This window comes from Erythrolamprus reginae, chromosome 1 (assembly GCF_031021105.1).
Source record: "Erythrolamprus reginae isolate rEryReg1 chromosome 1, rEryReg1.hap1, whole genome shotgun sequence".
Taxonomy (NCBI): Eukaryota; Metazoa; Chordata; class Lepidosauria; order Squamata; family Dipsadidae; genus Erythrolamprus; species Erythrolamprus reginae.
In genome coordinates, this window is record NC_091950.1 from 59820918 (window position 1) to 59839688 (window position 18771).

At 37.5% G+C, this 18771-nt stretch overlaps 1 protein-coding gene and 1 long non-coding RNA gene across 3 annotated transcripts in view; one reads left to right on the plus strand and one right to left on the minus strand.

Moving 5' to 3' along the window:
- Nucleotides 1-2010, plus strand: part of LOC139168289 (uncharacterized) — a 2332-nt gene extending 322 nt beyond the window's left edge. Inside the window, exon 2 of the long non-coding RNA XR_011559266.1 lies at nt 1457-2010. This is a non-coding gene — a long non-coding RNA (uncharacterized lncRNA). The remainder of the gene's footprint in view (nt 1-1456) is intronic.
- SPATA7 (spermatogenesis associated 7) overlaps nt 1-5571 on the minus strand; it is a 40867-nt gene extending 35296 nt beyond the window's left edge. Inside the window, exons 1-2 of one of the 2 annotated variants that reach the window (XM_070753836.1) lie at nt 5268-5571; nt 657-731 (exon numbers count right to left, since the gene is read on the minus strand). In XM_070753836.1, coding sequence (XP_070609937.1) covers nt 657-731; nt 5268-5322 — 130 coding nt within the window. In that variant the 5' untranslated portion in view covers nt 5323-5571. The remainder of the gene's footprint in view (nt 1-656; nt 732-5267) is intronic. The other variant, XM_070753845.1, reaches the window with a different exon arrangement.
- Between the last annotated feature and the right edge of the window lie 13200 nt (nt 5572-18771).

The following is an 18771-nucleotide window of genomic DNA, read 5'->3' on the forward strand; positions in this document are numbered from 1 at the left end:
TAATTCACCTTTTTTTAAAAACAGAAGCTAAATAAATAACTATGATAATACTTAATGTACACTGAATTACTGTTTTCTTAACGTCACCAGTATATTTCCTATACAGTATCTTATAAAAAATAACGCTGCTCTGTGGAAACGATACCTGCTATAGAAAAACCATATACTTTTTTGAAATCAGAACAAAAATGATTCAGAAAAGTACAAGGTCAACTGTGATGATTACAAAAATATTTTTTGTAGACCTGTGTTATGTTACATGTTTTTCAAAAATATTTACTTATTTTTCTTTAACAGTTTTCTCTAGATTGAAAGTTGTATTATTTATTGCTAAAAACAAGATCAAGTTGGATAAGTATCTTCATTAAATACTATTAGGTTTAGATTTAATTTCTTGATTAAGGCATAACTGATTATATTATTACATTTTATCAAACTAGTGCTTAAATAAAAGACTTGAAGCAGGAAAGACAAACCATTATGGAGATCTTCCACTTTTTATTTTTATTTAAAACATTTATATGATTTAATTTCTTGGTTAAAACATAACTGATTATATTACTACATTCTGTCAAACTAGTGCTTAAATAAAAGGCTTGAAGCAGTCTACAACTAGGTTGATTTCCAAATAAAACCACATCACATAAATTACTTACCATTACTTTTTGTACTTAAATGTCCTTTGAATGGGCTTGCTAGTCCATACCTAGGAATGGTCAGATATTCAATTACTGTAATACAAAAAATAAAAAGGGTAGATTGTCACTGTCTATTGTTAAAAGTCTGGGGCTGTGGGATTTTTAAAAAAACTTTAATATTTTGCTATCAAGAACATAGAATGCTGTGCTTTCATAGGCTTGAGTAGCCGATGCTACTTAAGTTTAACTTGTGATGAAAGCAAATGGCATATTTTTTCTTTTTTCTATAAACTGCCTACTATACTTACTATAACTTTAACAACTTTATTATGGTGGAAAACAACAAAGAAACAATAAATCACTTGCAGGATTCCCAGAAGCATAATTAATAGAAAAGATAGAAGTAAAATCACAAATCAAGGTCATGTGATAATTCACTTAACAACAGAATGGAGAGTGATTTTCACATGTCACATCTCAGTCACATGATTTTCTGTGCTTGGCAACAGGTCCTAAGTCTGGTTGCTAAGCAAGAATTACCTGTATTTTTTTCCCCTCTGGGCAGAAAGTTCTACTGCTGTACAAATTATAGAGATCTTCCACTTTTTATTTTTATTTAAAACATTTATATGACCGCCCACCTTTCAGACAATTCTGGGCAGCTTTCAATAAAATGGAATGCAAGTACATTCTATTTTGCATGAGAAAACTAAGATAGTACAGAAAGATTCTTTCATTCTACAAAGACTTAATATGTTTTTAGGAAATTAAAACATCCATTGGGCAGTAGTCATTTATCTTTTACATATGTTTTACAGATATTCTGGTATCAAGAAATTATTTCTACTTAGATGAACAAGACTACAAATGCATGGATAGGATGGTACGTTCTTGGCTCAACAGACTTCAGACACAATGGACATTTTTTTAAATATGAATTTCATTAATGAACTTCTCCCATTTCATGGATTAATTTCAGGAGCTGACCATTAAAATTGAATCAAACAGTTACTGCAAAATCCCTTTTATGTCAACTGTATAATTATACAAATGACACAAAGTGATGTAATTGAAATATATTTAGACTTAACACCATACTCAGATTTCATGGGCATCATTCTTGAATGATAATTAAATCAAGGTTTTACTGGAAGAGTATAGAATTCAGAGAGTCCACCATCATCCTTTCATTATCTCACTCATGTCTTATTCTCTTCTGGATTGGACTAATGAAAATGATCAGGAAGCTGCAATTAGTCAAGAATGTTGTAGCACAGGTACATATAGATACCGTATATCTTGTTATGCTCATGTTGCACCACTACTCCATAAGCTGTACTAGCTTTCAATAAAACCTCTGTATGTAATTTAATTTAATCTCATTTAAAGTCCTACCTGGCATAGGACCAGGTCATTTCTGGTCTCCAGACAGCCTCCGGGGGGCGGGGGAAACTGTTTTCGTCCTCCCCAGGCATTGAATTATAGGTGTGAGCACTCGTGCATGTGCAATAGCACATGCCTACCCTCTTTCGGCACCCGAGGAAAAAAAGGTTCGCTATCACTGTCCTATCTCAAAGTACCATTGAGAGCCCTGACATCAGTTTTACAATTCAGCATTCAGCACTTTCCCCAAACTTCTAACTAAAGTTTAGGTTACCAACAATGGCAATCTAAAATGAAAAGAGGTCAGTAGAAGCTAATACCTTGTAGGCTGCACTCATTGTAAGTAAACTTCCATGTACCTGTTTTTATTGTATCAGTAGAACAACAACAAAATCACTTCCACCCAAAAGTCCAAAGCTGTGAAATGCTCTTACTACTTGAAAGCTTATTTATCATGTACATTAATTAGCATACTTTCCACAGCATTTCATTTATTATTTTTAATTAGAATTTATATCTTGCCCTTTCATTTATCCCAACATTCAAGGTGGCTTAAAATAAGGGTGGCGGAAAGTATGAAAGAGGAAAAAAGTTCACAGAATTGTAATAAAAACCAACAGTAAAATAAGCCATGGAAATTTTTAAGAAAGTGTTTTAAAATCATGTTCATGCCAGAATCCAGAGCTGAAGAACTGTCTTGGATGAGAAGCAATATGTCTTCAAAGAAAAAGCAGAAAGTCCAGTTGCATCTTAAAAAAAACCTTTGGGACAACTATGACCTGGATGATTGAGAATCTCCATAGATATCTAGGTATTGGAGCCTTTTGAGTCCATCCAGAACACAAAGTAACAGAATTATTACAAAAAATCTCAAGGCCCAACCTTGCCAGGAAACCCATAAGGATAACATAACCGATATTATGGAAACCCACCAAGTCAAGGTAAACTCTCCTCATCTAGTTTTTGACATTTACCAAAAAAAGATCAAAGCAAGCTCAGGTAAAAAATATCACAGAATATTAAAATGGCTCCATTAAAATCATGTTTATCCAGATGCATCTAGTTGTTTAGGTTACTTTATTGTCATCGTACCTTGTACAATGAAATTAAATGCCATCTTCAGTGTACATTGTAACTATAAAAATAAAAACACAACCTCAAACACATATCCTTCACATTCTGTATAATTGAATTGAAAACCTGATATTGCATTAATATTGCATTAATATCTAGAGTTTTAACATCATTGTTTTTTAAATCACCTTACCTCAAAAGTCACATTTGTTGTGTTTGAACAAGCAAATTTCCAGGACAAAATACTTAAGGTATTGCAAAATAATAACACCAGAGACAAAATATTATACATCATTTATTTCCTACAACTATGTACAGGTAGTCCTTGTCTTAAAAGTTTGTTTTGTGACTGTTCAAAGTTACAGCAGCACTGAAAACTAACTAACTAACTAACTAACTAACTAACTAACTAACTGACTAAGTTACTTACTTACTGCTATGTTTCACACTTATCACTGCCACAGCATCTCCACGATGATGTGATCAAAATTCAAACACGTGGCAACTAACTGACAGCTGCAGTGTCCCAGGGTCATATGATCACACAACCTTCTGACAAGCAAAGTCAATGGAAAAGGCAGATTCCCTTAACAATTGTGTTATTAATTTAAAAATTGCAGCAAAGTCATTTAAAGACTGTGGCAAGAAAGGTTGCAAAATGGAGCAAAACTCACTTAACAAATATCTTGCTTAGCCACAGAAACTTTGAGCTCAACTGTGGTCATTAGTCAAGGACTATGACTAATTGCTTTGCAAGTTGACTGACTACCTGTATCTCATCTTTGCTCAGTTGATCTGCAGCAAGCAAATGCAAAAGGTGAAGGGACTGTTGTCCACTGACGCACACCATCTTTAAAACCCTTGCTTGCTGATGCCAAGCGTAGTGGATTAACAAGACAGAAAAAAAATGTCTGATTTAGGATAGGGAATTTCCCCTCACTCCTAAACTCTAGGAATTTTTCTGTCACTCACTTTGGGAAGTTTTGAAGTATTTCTAGCAGCACTACCTTACAACGCCTTAAGCATGATCTAAGTATTGCTCACAAGATCATATGCTGCAATGTCCTGCCTGTCAAAGACTACTTCAACTTCAACCACAACAACACAAGAGCACACAACAGATTCAAGCTTAATATTAACTGCTCCAAACTTGACTGTAAAAAATATGACTTTAGTAATCGGGTTGTCGAAGCGTGGAACTCCTTACCGGACTCTATAGCATCACCCCCTAACCCCCAACATTTTACCCTTAGACTATCCTGGTTGACCTCTCCACATTCCTCAGAGGTCAGTAAGGGGCCTGTCCATCCCGTCCTATAGTCTCTCCTATATCTCACATTTCTTCTCTACTATATCCTCTATAACCTTCATTGTGTATTATTGTGTATTGGACAAAATAAGTAAATAAATAATAAATAAATATGCCACCCAATATCATGGGACTCGTGTGGGTGTTTATGTTATTCGTTTATGTTATTTGTTATTTATGTTATTTATGTTATTTATTTGTTATTTATTCATTTATGTTGTTTATTTATTTATGTTATGTATTCAAATTATTTATGTTATTTATTTATTTGTAATTTTGTCATGTTTATGTAGTGTATATTGGAGGTGGTGACCCTTTGAGAGCCTTAGGCAACGAAATTTCATTTTATTGTACGCCGGTTAGTGGACCTTTAAAGTAACCATAAAGTTATGCCTTAATAAGTCAATTGCTGCTGCTGTGGAGGTGAACAGGCCGGGAAATCTCTACGCTCCTCGTCCCTTCCCTGCTGGGGTTTTTCTGGAGCAGGCCAAGCGCGTTCGGGAAACCTTTTGCAACCCCGTTCTCTCCCCCGCCCTCCGCGGAACCTGGGTCGGCCCATTCTGGAACGGCTGCGGAGTCGGCGAAGCAGTGCATGCTGGGTCACAGACCGGTCGCCTTCTGCCGCGCGAGGGAGACCCGCTCCCAGAGAAGCGTTTGCTTCCCCCTCCGGGATGCCGGAATCTGGATATTAGTGGCCAGCCTCCCACAGACCGAGAGCTTGGGATGAACGCGACAGGTTGCCCTCCGATTACAGCGTGCGGGGAGCATTAAGGAAGAAGTCACCAACCGGGACCTAAGAGCGAACCCTTCTGGCGCCCTCTTCCCCGTGCGCTATGGGAACAGACTCCAACCCCGCTCGGTACCTGGGCTGCTCCGCCGCCTCCTCCGCTCGCCGCTTTCGTCCATCCTGACTACCATGTTCCCGGCCTAAAGCCGGGTCCTCGCCCGCGAGGCTGGCCCCCGACAGACCCCGGCGCCTCTTGGTGGTTTCCGTCTCCCTCCTCCCTTCTCTGGGCAGGCAAAGCAAAGCAAGAGGCGGGCCTAGTCGGCGGCGGGGTTGCTATAGCCACCGTCGCTTTGCCTTCCCCGCCAGGAGATCTTGGGATCAGGGAGGGCGGAGAAGGGGCGGGGAAGGTGGGTGGAAAACCCGGCCTACTCCCGGGGCACATGGTCTCTGGGAGAAGCCCTCAAGCTTGCTTTCCCCGGCCTGGCGTGACGACTTGGCCCAATAGAGAGCAGCCGAATTCCCGGCCCTTAATTGACAGCAGAATAGAATAAAATTATTTATTGGCCGAGTGTAATTGGAGATACAAGGAATTTGTCACTGGTGCATATGCTCTCAGGGTACATAAAAGAAAAGATACATTTATTATTTATCATATGTCTGGAACCCACACTTCATTTTGGACGTAAACACTCTAGAAAATGTCTAGAGATACTTTACGAGAAGAGCCCTCCACTCCCTAGTACGCAACTAGCCTTATAATCCTAGGTTTGGAAAGCTTAGAAGTATGTTGCCTTAAACACGACTGAAGCATAGCCCATAAAATCATGCTACAATGTCCTTCCTGTCAATGACTACTTCAGCCTCAACCACAACAACACGTGAGCACACAACAGATACAAGCTTAAAGTAAACCGCTCTAAACCCGACTGCAGGAAATACAACTATAGTAACTGAGTAGTTGATGCATGGAACTTACTACCAGACTGTAGTATCATCACCTAACCCCAAAATTTTACCCTTAGACTATCCATTGTTGACCTCTCCTGATTCCTAAAAAGTCAGTAAGGGGTGTGCATAAGTGCACCAGAATGCCTTCTGTCCCCTGTCCCAATGTTTCTCTTTTACTAGCATCATGTATATCAGTGTTTCCCAACCTTGGCAACTTGAAGATATCTGGACTTCAACTGGCTGGGGAATTCTGGGAGTTGAAGTCCAAATATCTTCAGGTTGCCAAGGTTGGGAAACACTGATGTATATAAATGTTATATCTCTATACCACCAATATGTACTTAACAAAACAAACAAACAAATAAAATTTATATGCCATCCCACTCCCGGAGGACTCTGGGTAGTTTACAACTAATACAAAGATATAAATACCCCATCAATATAAGATATAAGACCTCCTAAAAACCATACAATATTTAACCACTTAAAATCGACACAAAACAATTTAAAACCCACAACAGCTAAAACCCATACATATATTTTCTGGTTGGATCCCGATGGATACCATCTGATCAATGATGCCAAGCCTGCTGGAAAAGCCAGGTCTTTGTGGCTTTGCGTAAGCCTAGGAGGGTAGAAGCAGTCTGGATCTTGGGTGGCAGCTGGTTCTAAAGATACGGAGCCGCCACACAGAAGGCCCACCCCCACAAGCACACCAGCCAACACTGTTTAGCTGACGTGAACCGGAAAAGACTAACTCCGTAGGCCCTTATCGGTCATTGGGAGCTATCCGGTAGGAGGCGGTCTTGAAGATAGTCTGGCCCTACATTTGTCAAGAATCATGAGGTACAACACTTAATGATTGTCATAGGGTACAAATAAGCAATCAGAAAACAATATTAATATAAATTGTTAGGATTTAAGCAACAAGTGATAGTAACAGTCATAAGTGACAGGAGATGGGTGATAGGAACGATGAGAAGACTAATATTGTCAGCATCAGTATTTTTGTAGTACGGGAAATGTCCATACTGTGGAAATGGAATGTAAGAGAAGCTTGTCCCAAATTAAATTAGGATTGCAGCGTCAATGAATTTTAGCTTCAATAAAGTCTCTTAAAATGAACATTTGATTTGTAGGTGCAATTGTTTTCATCCCTGAAAGATCATAAAAATGCTCTTCTGTATTCATACAGTGACAGAGTAAGAATGTTAACAATTTTATATAGTTTTTCTGCTTATATAAATGCTCAAGATGCAGTGTAACATACAATAAAACAATGTAAAATATTAAATACAACCATGTAAATCTATTAAAAGCCATACAATTAAAATATAACAGTCAAAAACGTGGTAGAAAATATATCTTGTCATCCTCATGATCTGTAAAGTTGAAACCTTAATGCAGTTCATCATTTATTTGCTTTGTTCATTCTATGATCCTTTCCAGTCTTTATTCCATCATGGAACAAAGTAATTTCAGAGCATCTCCTTTAGAATCACTGAATATCATTGCATTATGTGCTTCTAGATCATACCTTCTTAAAATAATAGTGCTGAATTACAACCAGGGAAGGCCAGCTCCATCCTGTTATAGAAACTTAATTTGGGTAACTTTAGGCCAGTGATAATGAATCAGCCTAAGATTTCTCTGAGGGTTATTGGGGAGAAAAACTGGAAAGCTATTTACCGTATATCATATGGTATAAAGTTTGATTTTCATCATAGATGTATCCTGGGTGAGGAAGTTCTAGATGGCATGCATTTACACTGTATGTAATCCCACCATGCCCAGCCTTATTTTTTTTCAATTCCACTGGCAAAGTGATATTGGGAGTTTTGTTGTGTTGATCTATCTGCCTGTAAATGAATATTGCTACATCCTAACAATCAGAATCTTCAGGTTAGAATTCCTCTGCTGGGTAGCAGTTATGCCAACATTTGGCCTGAACTTTGCATATAATGTATAGGTAAAATAAATGAAGAATTCTATAGAATTCAGGTGGTTTTATTGGTTCGATAATTGTAATAATGGCTTTGTCTTACTGTTATTTTAATTCACTAAGAGCAAGTTCCAGAAATGTCAGAAAGTGATATGTTTGATTGATATTCCACAAATGAACACAGTCCTATTTTCATTCACACTGCATTTTTTTAAAAAATAACTGTTCCCTCGTTACTGGGCAACATACCTCTGTTATCTAAGCAATGTACTAAGTTCTACTTCCTCCTTTTGGTCAATAGCCACTATTCATTACAATTTCTCTTGTTCCAGAATTCTGGCCCACTCACACTTAACGTATTTTCAGCAGAATGACAGCAGCTTGAATAGCAGCTTCTTTAACTCCTTTCACTTATTTGACTCCTTTCAAAGTCAATGAACACATGCATGGAATGGCTTTTAGATTAATCTTAGTTTACTTATGGAAGAACCGGAAAGTTGAATGTGTTATCCATGTTATTTGCTCAAAAGCAAGCTAATGAATTCATTATAATCTTACCTTGAGTATTGTAATGATTATTTTATAATAAATTAAAACTGAACACTCTATTAATATGCATTCCTACAAATAATACACAAGGTCAAGGAAACCAATTATTTCCCACAAAATTGACTTAACTTTTCTAATATCTGAAGATAATTATAAATTATTTGGAAGAATCTGATGTCCCAGAATCTGGAAGCTGAGTTAAAATGGCAGTAATTCCACTCAGTGAGTGGAATGTAAAAACCTCTATTTGCCTCTGGATTTCCCATTGAAGTGGACCATTTTTCCATTTCCATTTGCTAATTCCTATGGGCATATCAGAGTGGATTTAAAGACATGAGAAATTTCAGCTATGCTTTATTTCTATTTGGAATGCCAGGCATTAAATAACACCAGTGCTAATTAGCAGCATTACGAGAACAAATCAAGAGGTTGTGAGTTTGATTTTAGTTTTCCAAGCCAAAAATGCTGAGTTTATGTCTTGTGCAATATGACTCTAGCCTTATGTTCCATATGCAAAAGCTTATTTCTTAATTAACCATTAAGAAAATGTATGTCCCCAAAGAATGGTTGCATGTTTTAAATGTTTTAAATTACAAAGTAATAGCCTGCATTTTTTTTAAAAAGTACAGACCTTTGTGGCACTACATAATCAATAAATTTATGGTGTTATTCATTTGCATTCCCTTCAATTAAAAATACATTCCTCTGATTTCTCATTGCAGAGTCTTAATTATAGTTTTGATAAATCTAGATCTAAGCATTCATCTGCAAAAATAGAGGGAGAACCTGTAAACAGCAAGGTCAAAATGTACATGTACGTATAGCACATTTTGTGATATTGTACATACTTTGGACATAGAAAAAGTAAAGGTTTGCTGAACCAGAGCGATTCCATGTTGGAATGGAATATAACATTTGTAGGCACATAGAATTTTTATTTATATTTTCTAATATCTATTTCGTATCTTTTAATGGCCCATCTCTCTCAGAGAAGGACTTGGTTATCAGCTAATCTGAATGCAAAAGAACAGAGTTCCTAAGGGCAAGAGTTTAGGCAACAGCAAAGATGCTGGTAAACAGAGCAGTTATTCTCAAATGAACAGAGTGGGTTAGAAGTTACTCCTAAATGTCTATGCTGGTGAAATCCAACACTCTTCCGGTTCAAAACATGCTGAACACCGTTGCTGTGCTCTCTGTTGCAAATGGCAGACTTTTTCCAAAGTCAGACAAGGAATAATGGATGGAAACTGACCAAAGAGATTCAACCTGGAAATAAGGAGAAAGTTTCTGACAGTGAGAACGATCAACCAATGGAATAGATTGCTTTCAGAGGTTGCGAGAACTCCCAACAATTGAGTCTTTCAAGAAGAAAATTGAACTGCCATTTGTCAGAAATGGTGTAGAGACTCCTGCTTGAGCGGGGGGGGGGGTTGGACTAGATAACCTACAAAGTCCTTCCAACTCTGTTACTGTTAAATGAGGAGGGAAACCCCCAAAGGGGCCAAAGAAGACATCTGAGACTAAGAGGGAAGCTGGAACCAATGTTTTATTGCAGAAGAGAATGAATGAGCCCAGGGTGGGTTTTGGGAGGAGGGTCTCCAGGGTAGTCCAGGACAGAAGAAGGATGTTTGGGTCAAATTGGAACACTAGATCCAATTCGGGTGGGTCTTCTCATTGATGATCCTGTAAAAGGCTCTGGTGCTGGGCAATCACTCCAGCTGCAATTCCTTATCCTTTGAGAGTAGAGGTGTTGGTGGATCAACCAGGTGGATCAATCTCAGGGGATTAAGCACTCAAAGTTTCTTAGTCTGAGATCCAGCCAGCCCTCCTGGAGCAGATGCCCTGTCTCAGGCTCATCTGAATGAGAGTGGGCTATGACCATTCATTGGTCTGAAAAGATGCTATCAGAATTCTTCTGATTTTTTGCCAGGCTAACACAGATCTCATAACAAAATAGCTGAGCTATTTTGTTCCCTTATGATTAACCTATGCAGCTGTACTATAGAGAAACTTGGAACTTTTTGCCTAGCTAATTTGCAGTATGAAAACTGTCCACAATGAATGAATACCAGCTATTGGACTGTTTCAGGACATTGGACAGCTACAAGGTTTATACCTTATACTTTGAATAATACACATCAATTATTTCTGGTTAAGTCATACAAATCGTAAAAGTCCCTATAACTAAATCTGCAGCAACTGTACATGTTCATTGTTGAATATTATCAGTCAAGTAATTCTGAAGAATGAACCTCATGTTTGCATATTTAGTGAAAACTAATTGCTCTTATCTATTTACAAAATAGTGGCAGGATTAAATAAGCACTTGATTAATGTCTGGTAAATTACACTACAGTGTAGTATAGTTGTTAAATTGTAGAACTGGGATTAGAGAAATCGATTCAAGACTTGATCATGAAACCTACTACGTGGTTTTCTTTCAGTTACTTTTTCATCTCCCAACCAATTTCAGTTACAAAATTAGAATTAGGAGAGCCGTACCATGTGTGCAGCTTTGAGTACCAAGAGAATAAATAGGTCATATAATATTAAATAAAAATTAACACTTCCCCTCTAAAGAGTTTCCCCCTCTATCATGTGCAAAGTAAGGAAACATTATCACGCATCGTCACATAATCTTGCATGTCAGTTTCAGAACAACTGAAGAAGTCTAAAATACCATAAAAATGTCTTCCATTGGAGAAAGCATCATAGCTCAGCAATAAAATATGTGTCTTTTTTTTCCGGAGAGTGCCAAATTTTGTATTTGGCATCCTCAAATACATTCAGGGAAATACATTCTTGTTTTAAACTTCAAAGAACAGCCAGCTTGTACAAATTAGAGGCAAGACTAGTTGTGTAGTGATAAATTTAGTTTCCTTATATAAAATGAAAATACATGCTTTATTTGCTCCAGCATACCAGTTGATCTCAACCAATTAAACAGGATTTGATCTGGTTGAAAGGGATACTATAAGAAAAGGCCAGAATTGCAAATTATATTGGGAAATTGGAAAAAAATATATAGAAGAAACAAATTTGTTAATCATACTAACAGGAGTTGAACTTTAACACGATTCTATTTATTCTATATTGAAATAAAATTAAAATTAATTTGGTTTAATTACATATTTAGTATGGTTCTTCTTCTTTACTGTTGAAAAATTACAATTAACAGGTTTTAGAATTATTTGAAGGCCATACCCAGGAGTTCTGTGTCCCATTATATGCCTAAGGAGTAAACCTTGTTGAATTAGGTATGACTCATTGTACAATAGTTTCCCATTTTTCTATTTTGCTTCCACGGCTATAATCTTGAATTATCTTGCTAGTAATAATTGTTCTAGGCGCGACTACATTTCTCACAAATTCTCCAAAAGATCCAATCTTCAAAACAAACAATCTCTTTATTCTTCTTCACAGCAGTTTATATACATGGAGATATAGTCAGGTAAAATGCAAACAGCACGACTAGGAAATTCTTCATTGGCTGAGAACTAATAGCTTTATAGCCTCATTAACATTCCATTCCGAATAGCTTGGAGATAACAGACTATAAATCACTACTTTAAGCAAAGGCTTACCGAGTGAAAGCAGACAATTCAGCGACACTGTTTTTGACTCATTTTGAACAGCTTCTCTCAAATCTTTACTGTTTTCTTTCAATAACGCCATTGAAATCTACGCCATTCTTTCAGCACAGTTGTCAGAACACACCTTCTTTTCCAGCTTACTCTTGGAAGTGACGTCCACAATACACAGAGCTACTAAAATGTAGATTAATACCTCTTACCTTGAATCTCTTCTTTTCTTATTATTTTTCTTCTATATCTCAGATCTAACCACTTGTCTAATACTTCATGATCACTATCTGACAGGGACCAACTTTCCATTGTAACGTCAGCTTCCTGAGGCACTCCTAAATCACCATCAGCTTTACTTCCATCTGATAAACTCCTTACCCCAGGATAAACTAAGGAACCTGGCTCATCGCCCTCAGAATCAGACATATCCTAGGGCTGAGAAGGATAACTTACAATTGTAATATAGACATCAATTTGCATGAAGAATTGTGGACTTTTGTCCCATGAATAGCTGCTCTACTACTCAAGCAAGATGATGTTACAACTACAAAAGTTCATCTACATTACAAATAAAAGTATAATACTCTCCATGAATAAGGTGGAATCAAGGATGAAACAAGAAATCTTTTGAGGGTCCATTACTAAATGGGCCTAATTTTGGAATAACACTTCCTCAGCTTAATGGATTCTCCTTCCAACTGCAGTCAAAGTGTTTGTACTATGACTAAAACATCTAATATAAGATTCCATTACATTGAATCTGTGTGATTGTAAAGCCAACAACTTCTTTAGATTTCAATGGCATTTTTTTCTATTCAGAAGAAAACATTATTTGTCCTGGAACCACAATGTTATCTTTAAGTCTTACAGAACAAACTCATAAATCATTCCTTCCATTAATTGTTCACTACATTACTGTTAGCAAGACAATTCAGTCTCTCACCTAACAAATCTTTTTCCCATTGTATACCATAAACAGGCCAGTATGGAGGCCATAATTAAAAAGGAGAAACAGACATTGCTAAACACATATGAGCCTTTCTACAATATAACTATAATTTCAGAACCAATAACATGCTTCTTTCAATTGTGCTATCATTTGTGTCGTATCATCATCATCATCATCTTATCAGTATACAAAGTTGGAAAGATTTCAAGAAGTCCCGAGTAAGATAAGATTAACATTTTTGTTTCTTCTATCCTTTGCCTTTGAAGATGGTATCCTGATGTAAAATAACATTTTACTGCAGAGGTTGACATTTATGAATTGGTCATTCCACAGCATGTCTGTCTCAAGTCTAAATTGTCAAGCAACTGATTCAAATGAGACATTAGTCATCCACTCTGGGATTTATACTTGTAACATGGCTAATTAATATCAATAAGTTGAAATATTTGTTTGAACTTTCTGTAGTTGTATCCTTCTGTTCAGTGTATCTCTCATTATATACCTACATTCATATGTGCTTATTTGCTAAGATGGAAAAATTCAGATATCTTGAAATCAATGTGTATAGAATAGTTTGTGGACTCTATTAGACTAAAGTGTGAAATAGTTATTAAGAAGACATCAATGATTCAAAAGATATAAGTTTTTATTGTAATATGCTCACAAATTATATAAGACATCTTAGTTCACTGACTAGTTAAAACACGCTGAAAAAAACCAGATAGATACCAAGGAGACTTGAAGGAATAAAGCAAAGGAGAATTAGCTAATTAATTAATTAATTAATTAATATTGCTTCTTCATTGCTTATTTGACCCCTATGACAATCATTAAGTGTTGTACCACATGATTCTTGACAAATGTATATTTTATTTTATGTACGTTGAGAGCATATGCACCAAGACAAATTCCTTGTGTGTCCAATCACACTTGGCCAATAAAATTCTATTCTATTCTATTCTATTCTAATTACACAAACAATTCAAATCAACAGTCCACATCAGCACCTTCTGTCCTGGTTAAACTGCATTAGAGACTTATTTAATTAGGGTTAGAGTTCAAATATTTCCCTACAAATTTTGGATATTACAAATATTTCTAATACAAATTGAACAATGCCTGGCCAAACAATAATTTATATTCAGGATGAACAACACAGCTGTCATTAAAATATTCAAAGTAGGCATCAGTAGTTTATGCATACAGTTGACTGTATAAAGGTATATTTTTATGACCTCTCCTTGGACTTACTTAGCATATATGTACAATTTATTGTGCCTCCCCCCTCCCCTGCATAAACCAGCTATCTTGGTAGCACCAAACCAGTAATAGTCTCTTTATATACATCAATTACATTGAGTGCTTCTCTTTATACAGCTAAAACAACCCCGTCCATGTATAAGAAGGAAATGTCAGTATGGTTCAGGGAATATTTACAAAAGGTGCAAGACAAACATTAAAATATAGGAGTAAATCGTCTTTAGATAGGATCTCTTCTATTTCCTAAAAGGTAGTTTATATGAAGACTATACCTAACAGCACTGACGGAGGGTGAAATGGAAAACATGGGTGAATGGAGAATACAATGGTATAATCAAGGTAACAACCAACTTATATAAGAGAGTGCTACCCAGAAACATTTTATTGCAATTCCCACTTGTATACTTTGAACACTCACATGATTTGCTTTTGTGGATGCCCATTTACATGTGCTTATTCAGCCTGTGCAAAGAAAGAATACGAACCTTTGAGGCATAAATTGCAGACAGGGCTAAGCAACTACAGAGTCTCAGAGGAACTCAAGACTGCCTCATCTTTCTGTCTGGCAAATGTAGCCCCAGAAGATTGTTGTGAATTTAGTACCAGCTGATCTCCCTTGGGGACACTTTGGTGCCAATCTGTCTTTGACCAGAAGCTAATTCCAGAGTGGAAGGAAAAAGGCAGAATGAACAACAGTGGAACTTGGAAAGAAAATATTTACTGCTTAAAATTCTTAATGGATGGGAAATAGCATTTTTAAAGGTAAAAATTTAGATATTTACTTAATTTTTAAATTAAATGTTCTACAAGTTCTCATTTCTACTTACTATTACTACTAATAATTTGGTTTCTCTCCTCCACTCTTCCATTCAGAAATCAGATTTCTGTCAGACTGTCTGGACAGGTCCATGCAGGTTTCTTGACAAGATTTTTCAGAAATGGTTTACCATTGCCAACTTCTTAGGATTAAAAGAAAGTGACTGGCCCAAAGTTACCCCAGCGGTTTTGTGCCTAAGGCAAGATTAGAATTCATGGTCTCCCTAATGCCTTGGGCTAAAAGATCAAATTGGCTCTCCAATAGATTTGCAAGACTATCTAATTGACAAAAGGTATCAAAGGCTTCCCAATCCTCAATGATCCTCTTGAGACTTGTGCTTCCATCCTAACCTGGTTGACCTCTAGTTGACCTGTGTTACAAAAATGGACAAATGTGCTGTTTAAAAAAGCTTGCAACTGATCAGGTGGAAGTGCAGTGGTACCTCTACCTAAGAACGCCTCTACTTACAAACATTTTTAGATAAGAACCAGGTGTTCAAGATTTTTTTGCCTCTTCTCAAGAACCATTTTTTACTTACAAACCCGAGCCTCCAAAACTGTAACCGGAAAAGCATGGAGAAGCTTCCGTGGGGCCTCTCTAGGAATCTCATGGGAGGAAACAGGACCGGAAAAGGCGGGGAGAAGCTTCCTTGGGGCCTCTCTAGGAATCTCCTGGGAGGAAACAGGGCCTGCACCCTCCCTGTGGTTTTCCCAATTGCACACATTATTTGCTTTTACATGGATTCCTATGGGAAAAATTGTTTCTTCTTACAAAATTTTTATTGATTGATTGATTGATTGATTGAACTTATATGCCGCCTCTCTCTGTGGACTCGGGGCAGCTTTTCTACTTAGGAACCTGGTCATGGAACGAATTAAGTTCATAAGTAGAGGTACCACTGTATATAAAATGTATTCCAAAACCCTTTATTGTCTATCTACTATTTTTCTTTGAAAAGGTGATTAAAAGAATGTCGAGGTAAATGGACAAATGAAGCCATGACAATTAATTTTGCAATGTTATGCACATTTACTTGGACTCTACTGAATAGTCACAACATTCAATAGCTGGTGTGGTCAGGACCGTCTCGGTAGGACATTCCAGGCTACATGCGCATCTGTGCGCAAAATCTCACATGAAGACACACATGTGAGTGAGATTTTGGTGATTTTTACTGATTTTTTGCTTCTGCGCATGCATGCCCCTAATGCACCCTCACATGAGATTTCACTTCAAGTGCACGTGATTGAGATTTTGGTGATTTATGGAGATTGCAAAAATTGCTGAAATTTTGCTCGTGCAGAAGCCAAATCTCACACCAATGGGAGCATGCGCTCGATGGGTGCGCACGTGCCCACAACAGCCTCGGAGGGTGCACCAGTACAGGGTAAGATGAGCAGCGCTTCACTGCTTCCAAGTAAGGGCTAGCTATGCAAGTACAGGATTTACAACCGCAATGGAGTCCAAAGTTTATGTTGTTCTTTTTTAAAAAAAAATTATTTATTTTTTTTATTTTGTATTACAAATTTTTATTTAAATGCATATATACATACAACAAACAATACAAAACATAAACATTTAAAAGAAAAAAGAAAAAATGGACGAGGGTGAGAAAAATCTGTATAACGGTTCTAACTATTTAAAAATGTGTACATAGTTAGAACCAAAGTTTATGTTGTTCTGTGAGACATTTGTTAAATGAATTTTGCCTCCTTTTATGGCCTTTTCTTGCCACAGCTCTTAAGTGAATCATTGATGCTGATAAGTTAGTAATCTGGTTGTTAAATGAATCTGGTTTCCCCATTTAGTTTGCTTGTCAGAAGGTCAGAAAAGTTGATCATATGATTTTGGGACACAGCAATAGTCCAGGCCAAGCGTCTGAATTTTGATCACAATTATTTATTTATTTATTTATTTATTTATTTATTTATTTAATTCAACTTCTATGCCGCCCAATTCCGAAGGACTCAGGGTGGCTTATAATAAACAATATAAATACAATATAATAAAAAAGTCGAATATAAAATCTAAAACAATAAAACCCTCATTAAAAAATGCATGGTAGAACAGTCACAACAACATGCATACATACCATTCATACGATTTGGCCATGATGGTTTTTAGTTTATGGCCTTCAGACCTGCTGGCAAAGCCAGGTCTTCATGGCCTTATGGAAGGCCAGTAGGGTGGGAGCAGTATGGACATTGGGTGGGAGTTGATTCCATAGAGTTGGGGCAGCAACAGAGAAGGCCCTCCCCCGCGGTCCCACCAACTTGCATTGCCTAGTTGACGGGACTTGGAGGAGGCCAACTCTGTGTGCTCTTATTGGTCTCTGGGATGTATGCGGCAAGAAGATTATGAAGATGTTATACAGGTTATCACTGAAAAACAGTTGTAATTCACTTTTTTCAGTGGTACTGTAGCTTTGAACGGTCACTGTTTATTATTTTTATTTATTTATTCAATTTGTATGCCACCCATCTCCCTAGGGAGTCTAGGTGTCTCACAACCAAATTTAAAACATGCAACTAATATTAAAACCTCTAAAAACAATTTAGATCCAACAGTTAAAAACCATACATACTATTTATGGCTGGATCACGACGGTGCACCATAAGATCAACGGCCCCAGGCCTACTGGAAAAGCCAGGTCTTCACAGGTTTCTGGAAGGCCAGTAGGTTGGGGGCAGTCTGGATCTCAGGAAGTAGCTGGTTATAGAGAGTAGGAGCAGCCACAGAGAAGACCCTTCCCCATGGATCCACCAGCTGAAGACCAACTCTGTGGGCCCTTATTGATTGCTGAGAGCTAAATGAACTGTTGTAATTTAAGGACTACCAGAGGAAACCCAATTTCTACAGCACCAATTTCTAGAATGATGCTACAATGGTCCTATGTTCATATGTGCCTTTACCTATATTTTTTCTATTTTTGTATTTAGCTATCCTTTTTCTGTACATGAAACCATGGGGTGCTCTTTCGAAATTTGGCATCAGTTAAGTTAAGGAACTCAGGGGAGTTACTCACTTAGTTTCCCTCTCCTGATTGCTGCGACTCAAGTTCCTCTTTGTTCCATCTTCTAACCCGTGGCACCCTTCATACCTTTCCCGCACCTCTGTTAGACTTCTAACAAACTATGTTAGACTTCGCATCTCGTGGCCTTTTCTCTTATTTGTTTGCGCCAGTGCCACCACTATAGGGAGGGGGAGGAAAGAGTAACATGGCGTCATTCGTCTGGACCACCACGCCAAAACGTGTGTCTACTTCGTGGTTCCTTGTACCGTTGCCAACACCGCCGATAGCCACCCTCGAGCAACGCTTCTAAAGTTCTCTATCGCTCCGTCCTAGGTCTCACCTCAGTCTGTCTTCCTACTACTACTACTATTTACTCAAATCACAGCTGACAATCCTTTAGCCTGCCTTGACTTCATACGCATCGAGTTTTTGGCGGGGGGGGGGGTGTCTGTCCCCCCGCTTCCCCCCTCTCCCAGACGGCATCGCTTGTTAAGACCCCTTTTCCAACCCAACCAAGCGCGTCTCCGCTGCAAAACTCCACCTAACAACACTGCAATGCAATCTCCTCCTCCAGGCGA